This window comes from Camelina sativa, chromosome 14 (genome assembly GCF_000633955.1).
Source record: "Camelina sativa cultivar DH55 chromosome 14, Cs, whole genome shotgun sequence".
Classification (NCBI taxonomy): Eukaryota; Viridiplantae; Streptophyta; class Magnoliopsida; order Brassicales; family Brassicaceae; genus Camelina; species Camelina sativa.
Window position 1 is genome coordinate 16,423,778 of NC_025698.1, and position 8,814 is coordinate 16,432,591.

At 30.4% G+C, this 8,814-nt stretch overlaps 1 protein-coding gene across 1 annotated transcript; it reads right to left on the minus strand.

The window, feature by feature from the left end:
• On the minus strand, positions 5,999–7,131 carry LOC104743669 (phosphatase IMPL1, chloroplastic-like). Its single transcript, XM_019236010.1, has 4 exons — positions 6,936–7,131; positions 6,530–6,814; positions 6,347–6,448; positions 5,999–6,244 (listed from the first exon to the last, which is right to left on the minus strand). The coding sequence occupies exons 2-4, from the start codon at positions 6,677–6,679 to the stop codon at positions 6,146–6,148; spliced, it is 351 nt and encodes a 116-aa protein (XP_019091555.1). The 5' UTR covers positions 6,680–6,814; positions 6,936–7,131; the 3' UTR covers positions 5,999–6,145.

The following is an 8,814-nucleotide window of genomic DNA, read 5'->3' on the forward strand; positions in this document are numbered from 1 at the left end:
ATCTCTGTTAGGGCTTAGGGCTTTAGAGTTATTAACTTTTGATTCCCATGTAATGGCGAGGGATTATGTTTATTTGTCAGGAATCAGGATTAACTTTTGATTCTCCGTTATCAAATACATGGAACTCATCGTTCACACCAAGACCTATAAAAGCCTCGGTGGTTGTTAATATAATTTGGTTTTGGTGTAGAACTTCATCGAAGATTTTTGTGGTATTATTGTTTCAGATCTTCCATTGCCTCAAGTGCTAGCTGTTCTGCTTTTGCTTCACTTAGCCATTTGATTCTACATATCTCTATTGTCTTTGAAACATAGGCGTTTCTTTAAACTGTTAGCTTACACTACTGATGCATATCTGATCCAAGATATTAAACCCCCATGTTAAGATCTCATAATGCCACTTTGTGAAGCTTGTATCTCACTGAATCTTGTGACTTTCTTTGGAACAGGATTATGTACCCACTGTTTTCCGATAACTTAAGCGCTAATCACTAATGTGATTGTTAACTAGGATTGTGGGATATCGCAGGTACTGTCAAATATTGGGGATCTGCTTACATAGTAGTAACAGTAGTAGCAGCTATGGCTTTGGTTCTGAAACTTTGTGTTTTGTTGTAAACAGGTCAGGAGGATTATAAAAGATTGAGACCTTTGAGTTACTGCGGCGATCATAAGATTTTTGGGGGAAGATAACATTAGTTTGAGCTTTATGATCCGTACAGCTGCTTGACTAGTGTAATCCATCCCATTGCAATTGCTTCAGATCAGAAAACTCAACAAGAAGATGCAGAAACATGGCGCGATCTTGCACTGGATACACAGTAATAGCCACTTTGAAAGCTTCTTAAGAGTCCTTTGTCTCTCGATGTGTATGATCAAAAACAAAACTGTTGTATGATGAAGACATAATTGCGTTATTGGAATAAGTTTTTTTTGTTAACTATAAATTCAGAATTTTTGCCGGCGTGTCTCGTGATGATTCGTTAACGTGGTAGGCCAACAACGCTCATATTTAAATTTCTCAAAAGAAAAAAAAAAGAAAGAATTCACCAGCGGAATATGCTGAGCAGAGCTTATCTCTGAGTAATCATGTTCCTCCATCAACGCTCTTAGGTCTTGAACGACGATGGTCTCTTCTGTTCACCAACTCATCCGCACTAAACTCCTCCACCCTTTGTATTCTTGAATTTAGAAGACGAGGACCACTTAGATGACAAGTTACGTCGTCTCTTGGTGCTAGTACCAGAGGAAATACGAAGGAAACTGGATGAGCACTTTGAGATTAGTGAACTCATTGAGATAGAGTTGGATCCTTTTTGAACTCATTAATATTTAACTTTAAAAAAAAAATCTATAACAATCACCAAAAATACATGAGTAATAACATTTAAATCCATCGTTATATGCATATAAAATCCACACAAATACATTGGATTTTAAAATCCACTATTGTCACATGTTAATTCAAATCCATTAAAAACCTTAATCCAATAACACCCCCTTAAGAGGAGATGTCACTTTCACTATGTGTATAGAATATTCTATTTGTAATTGTCTATATTTAGTTTTTACCTAGGATCCAAATAAAGTATAAGTAAGAATTCTTCTTCTACACTACACTATTCTCTTCCGATCTAAACTCTACACTTCATACACCAATTTACTCTCAATCCTTACTCGTTACATAAACTATTTCTTTTCTCTTCTAAGCTTACACAACGTTAACCTACATTTGAAAGAAAAAAAAAATAGTCAGAATCATCAATCAAAAACATCAATAAGAGTGAATGAATGAAAAATTTAATTTTACCTACTCTTGGTTCTGCACGTTGTTGTAGAACTCAGCGTTGTTATCTTCCTCATTGACAGCAAGGGGATTCTCATCTTGACAGCAAGGAGGTTCTCCTCTTGGTTATGCACGTTGTTGTAGAACTCAGCGTTGTTATCTTCCTCATGGACAGAAAGGGGATTCTCCTCTTGGTTCTGCACGTTGTTGTAGAGGTCGTTGTTATCCTCCTCATTGGGATTCTCCTCACGTTGTTGTAGAGTACGTTGTTATCCTCCTCATTGACAGCAAGGGGATTCTCCTCAGGAACAGTTAAAAATGATACTAACAACTTTTGTGGATTTAATAACCTCAGAAAAAATAATAAAAAAACAAGATACTGATATTATTTTGAAAAAAGGCAAAAAAAAATTTACAAAAGCATTTGTTTTTTTTTGTCAACATTACTAAAACATTTTATAAGGAGAAAGTGAAGAGGATCATCATTCAAGCCATATCAAGTCATAGAAAAGATAACTACAAAGATATAGATTAAAAAAGTGGTAATTTTCAAAATTTAATCTCATCCTATGGTGTTTTCCAAAATTCATGTGACTATTAACTAGATGAATATAAACTATGTAATAAATAAAAAACTTCTCTCATTGAATGATAAATAGGAACCTTGAATTATCTACAAGTGTTACCTTCAATTATCTCACCGCCACACAATTATGTATGCGCAACTCTTGTGTATTGACATTTTTCCAAAACTATAAATCAGAAATATTTCATATAATTATTTATATTTTCATTCACTATTTTTTTAATTTTATTATTATTGCTATAGAAAAAGCATTACATAACATATAAAATTATTTTTTATGGAATAAGGAAAAAAGATATATTTGAATGTTGGATAATGTGTTTTAAGAATTTTGGTGATCATTAACTCGATTGAGAATTTTCCGATTGCCTCTATAACTGATTGTAGAAAAAGGTTGATAATTGTAGTTTTTTAAAAATGCATTATTCATTGTTTCTCATACATATAGTGTCTCTAACCATCTTCTTATTAATTTGAGTTGATATTGTAATAGTATACTAAGTTTACGATTCATTGTTTGTGTTGCCTAATTTCCTTCATTTTAAAATAACAATGATATACAGAAATTATTTGACTCTCCTAAATATTAGACAACGCCTTTAATTTTTTCTTATATGTATTGAAGTAATTTATCAAAAGCCTATCATATTAATTTACACATGGCATATTTTCAGGATTAAATCGAAGCAATACTAAAAACTACACATTTGAATTTTTGAGACTTTAGTGATCTAATTCAAAATTATCGTTCAATAATTAAAAAATTACTTGCTAAGTTCAAAAAAAAAAATGATTTTACTAAAATTTACACATAAACTAGAAAGAAACAAACCACTTATCTTTAATCTATCTATCTATACTATTAAAAAGGAAGCATTTTTAATAAGTAGACATAGAGTTTGAGATTATTACAATGAAATGCTACTCAAATATGAATAAGGATATGTATAATCCTTGAATCCAAACAGAAATAATTAATGATAAACTGTGGAGCCAAACAATTATAAATGTGATAAATGGATCAGTTATAAATGCCTATCCAAAATGAATTTTAAAAAAATGAATTTAATCAATTTCGTTTGATATATAAGTAAATCAAAATTTAATTCTACATGTCATATAAATAGAACCGATAATTACTCAATATCTTTGGAAGTTGTTTAAAGTTTGCTTCCATAATAATCAAAGAATTAAAATTGAAATTATATATATGTAAACATATTTGATTTGCTTTTATATTGTGAGATATTTATGGAAAAAACAAATCAATTTAATACAATTAAATAAAAACAAATAATCATTTAGTTTAGATTTTGCAATATTTCTTTAACGAAATGAAAGTAATTAATTATGATTAGTATAGATGGAAATAATTAAAAATTGAAATTTTATATATGTAAACAAATTTAATTTGATTATATATTAAAAGATATAGAAAAGTGTATGTCGAGTCCCACATCAGCTAAATATATTGAAATATGACTCAACATCACTATAAATATGATTTATATTGTTTTCAATTACGAAGGAGTAGGAGACTTTGATTTATCAAGCATCCAAACTTAAAAGTTAATTCAGCTTTTTTTTTTGAATTCTTGGTTTCACTAATTTTAGCAATATTTTTTTTTAAATCATGTAATTATAGTGTCACTTTTTAACCCGAGCTAACTTAAAAAAATAACTGATGTCAAGCAAATTAATTTTTGTACTGATACCTCCTACTTGATTCCCTAGTGGAAGTTTGATGCCATTATCCATTATCCACGAAAACTTGATACTATCTCTCGTCATGTGATCATCTCCTACCAGAAACCTATTCCTAGTTGATTTAGGGATACAAGCAAGTTTTTGATTCAACAGTTGGAGTTGCTTAGGGATATCTAAGAACAGAGACACAAAATCAGCAACACCAGCACCAAAATGAGATGAATACTAAGAAAGATAACATGGTAAAAAAAGTAAAATATATACAAACAAATACTATAGTATGGGAAAATAAAAGTTTTTTTATATAGGTGTCAATACTAATATAAATTATATAATTACAAATAATATTATTGAGATTTTTGTTTCTAATTATCACAATTCTAAGTACTATTAGTTATTTGAAATAAATAAAATTGAACTAGGAATAAAGTCGTTACTTTTGTTAACCCGTAGATCATAGCTATTTTGTGACTATATATATATATATATATATCCTACTATATTAATTGAGAAGTACAAATACGAAACTAACCTTCAATGTGTAAAAAATTACATTCAATTGCCATTAGAAAAATTTAATTAAGCTTAATTAATTAATTTAAATAAATATAATTAATTAAAAACTAAAAAAAACACTCACGGATCAAATATTAAAAAATCTATAAAAAAAAATATATATATATATATATATATATATATATTTTCTCTCTCTATTAATTATGGACGAAATTGGTAAATATTTAAAAAAAATATAAACCAATTAGAATTTTAAAAACTAAGATTTTATATCCAAGTATACAATATAATTATTTTTAATAACTAAATTCGAAGATTTTGTTAAGATTTCAAATTATGATTCTCCTATCATCTTTCTTTTATTTTATTTACAAATTGTTTGGAATTTTCATATAATACTTATGATTAATAAAATGCAGAATTTTTTCTGCATATGGTGTGATTTGAAATTTTTAAAAACGAAGATATATTATCCAATCTATGAAAAATGTGTGTTTTAATTTCTACATTGGCCGGCTGTTAAAACTAAATTTAAATAGATGATAAATTAATAATTATTATTTGCTCACAATTATAATATTAACATTACTATTTTATATTTCACAAAATAATGATGCAAATAAAATAAACAAACAATATAAAACTGTAATAATATGTCAAAAATAAAATACTATAATATTCTAAAATAATTAGTATTCAAATAGACTAATAGATTTACAGAATAATTAAAAATAAACATTATCCCAAACAAAATATAAAAATAAATTTTATTATTATAACTTTTATTATAATATTATAATTTTTTTTTTAAATGTTGACCCGTGTGGTTTAAGCACGGGATATCTCCTAGTATATATATAAAGAGAGAGTCTTAGAAGTACTTAAATTTTGTGTAAATTATATTTATGAATTAACTCATGTTGTAACATCCTTTAATAGCTCTTGATTTTTTTTTTCTATAACTCATGTTGCGACATCCTTTAAAAGAAGAAATGACCAAAACTCTGATTAAAAATGTGTCTTGATTTTGTAAATTTCTTGTTTAAATTGTGCAGAGCAATAGAAAAGCATGGGTTTTATAACCGAGTGGTCTTAACTTTGTTTGGGGGAGGTGACTCGAGATATTGGGTTATCCGTAGAGAACCACGGTACCTTCCGATTCATTCTGAGGTGACTCGAGATATTGGGTTATCCCTAAAGAACCAAGGTACCTTCCGGTTCAGTCTACTAACTAAGATACTAAGCTTCAGTTTGGTCTATATGAGGTTTGGACTGGAAGATGGAAGACCGTTCTGTTGATCCATGAAGCCTTTCGTTCACCGTTCTGTTGATCCATGAAGACCGTTCTATATGAGGTTTGGACTGGAAGATGGAAGACCGTTCTGTTTAAGAGAATATGATCATTGTTGACTGTATAGTCTGAACACGAATGTTATACCTCAAATTTCGAAGATTTAGTTCTAATAAACGAGCTTTACACCTTAGATCATAATTATGTAATAAATGAAGAAAAGCCTTGTAGCAAAAAGATACACTTTCTTGAACAAGTCTTAATGTTCCGTGTGATAATCTTCTGGCTTAAACCACAGCGAGAAATCGATTCCTTTCGACTTCAAACTCTCAGTTGCGGGTGCGATTCTCTCCAGAAGCTACAACGATTAAACAAGAAATATGTTCAGACCCTATCTCTAAGCATAACAGATTGAAAGCAATAACAAAAGTATTAACAGTTCATCAAACCTTTCACTAACCTTAGAGTGAAGAATGCCATTGGACACCAAAACAGATCTATCAAACACAGAAAACTTCCCTCCGTCCATTCGAGTCACAGCTCCTCCAGCTTCCTCAACTATCTGTGTCCATATTCAGATATGGATTAAGCTCTACAACATATGTAGTTTGGTAAGAAAGAAAACAACAAGAAGGAAGATTACAAGAACACCAGCTGCCATATCCCATGGCTTTAAACGGTACTCCCAGTATGAATCTGCAATCCCAAGTGCCACGTGACACATGTCAACTGCTGCAGCACCGAGTCTCCGCACTCCCCGACTCACACCAGTGAACTCTTTGAACAATTCCATGTTAGTACTCCATGCATCATCAGGTAATCAGAGGACGAATCGCCGATAATACCTCCTTCTTCACCAAGAATAAGATGATCACTAAAACTCTTTTTCACTACTTCCAAAATAGCAGCCTCGCTTGCTTTATCAGTACTGCAAATTCAGTAAAATACTAACACTTTGAACGCTTAAAACAAAATCAAAAATGAACATAGTCCTCTCAATCTATACATACACAAGCTAACAACTTTGAAAAGCTGAAGAAGTCCCTTACTCAGTTACCAAGTCAGTGAGACCTTTATAAGTGACATTCCTTGGCTTATTCACAGTCCTCTCGATCTCTCTCACTCACATGATCTTCTTTGATGAGTCGCTTCGCGTTGTTGTATTGTTATCATTAGTTTAGAGTTTGGGCTTGGGCTTTTCAGTTATGAAGCCCACTTAGTATTACATCACACAGCAAACTACACGAATTCAAAAGTAATTTAAGAACGAGAGATTATAAACATTATCACTCTTTTTTTCTTTGTAATATTTCTTGGTTTTTTAAGTCAAATCACATGTGGTAGTTATAGAAAAGTTTTGTGACTTTTGTAGTCTTTTGCCAAGGTTGCTTCTTCAATAAGAAGTGGTTATGGATGTGACCAACTATGTTTTTTACTGGATGAGCGAGTGATCACGCTGTAATTAGTCTCTTATGTTTTCATTATATAAATATGCATTTTTTGTTTTTGCTAGTCATTTTTCTATAAATTACTAGTCTTGTCATGATGTTAGCTAGATATCAACTCTCAAACATCTTATAGGTCCATGCACAATTGTTTCAAAATCGGATTTTTTTTGATACATCAATATATTGATATATATATTAATAAGGTGATTAAGGATCCTATCATTTACTAATATGAATTGTGATATCATTATCATCCTTGCAACCCTAGTATCTACAAATTCCAAAAATCTTTATATTTTTAATCTCAAACACATTGTATATATTACCACTTTTGGAAAAAAATTTATGGTACTTGTCTATGGAAACTAGTAATGTTTGTTTGTACAAACCCCTAATCGTAACAAATGATCTAAAGACATCAGAAACCAGCTATGAACTAAATTACAATTTTAAATTTGAAAGTATGAGGAAGAATAATCTTCATGATCTTAATTAGTACAATCCATATCACGCGTCCTTCAAATAAAAGATCTTCGAAACAAACTAGAATTGCTTATCAATATAGAAATCTCAATGTCGGTCGGCACAACCTATATTACAAAGAACATGAGTCTGCAAAAAGGTAATAGTATGCAAGATTGATCTTAAGATGTATATAGAATATGAAGGATAATGCATGTTTCTAAGTCATTGAATGGAAGAGATTATAAAACCGAACGCAATCTCTCATTGCACAGCAAGCACAATATATAAAATCATAAAATTCCATATTAAAAACTTATACTATGTAGAGAACATCTATCAATTGTCTTAAGATAGACTGATGTGTACTAAGCACTAAATTAGCCAATTTAACAACATATGATTAATTAAAATCTATACATAACTAAAACAAAAATGATCTCGAAGAAGATGATATTGTTGAATAAATAAACTAATATATTATGTTTATTTAATTATACATCTTCGTATAGGTCAAGGGAAAGAAACACATAGGCACATGTAAACGCGTTCCTACCAACGAACATGGACTTGTGGACATGTATTTCATATACACAGTAACTAAAAACATAAATGCGCATAATTCGGAGAATGAAGATGTGATACTATGAAAACAACACATTATTGGATTTACTAGCAAGTACAAGAACAAGACAAGTAGGTGTATTTTTTTTACCTTCGATGATAGAGGAGATCGTAAAAGTTAAACACGGCCGGATTGACTTCTCATGAAGGCAAGTTCATCGTTTCTGGCTAAATTGTTGGTGATTTAGTGACTGAAGCTGCAGGATGACCTAGTACTACTATCTATATACACACACACGCACACGCACATACATCTGTATACTAATGAAAACCGAATATATAATGAACGTGTTCAAACTGGTGTATTTTACCACACACGAAATGCATGCATGTAAAGTTGTAAATTATGTACACAAACATGCATGAATCCATAAATTCATATTACAAGTAGTCA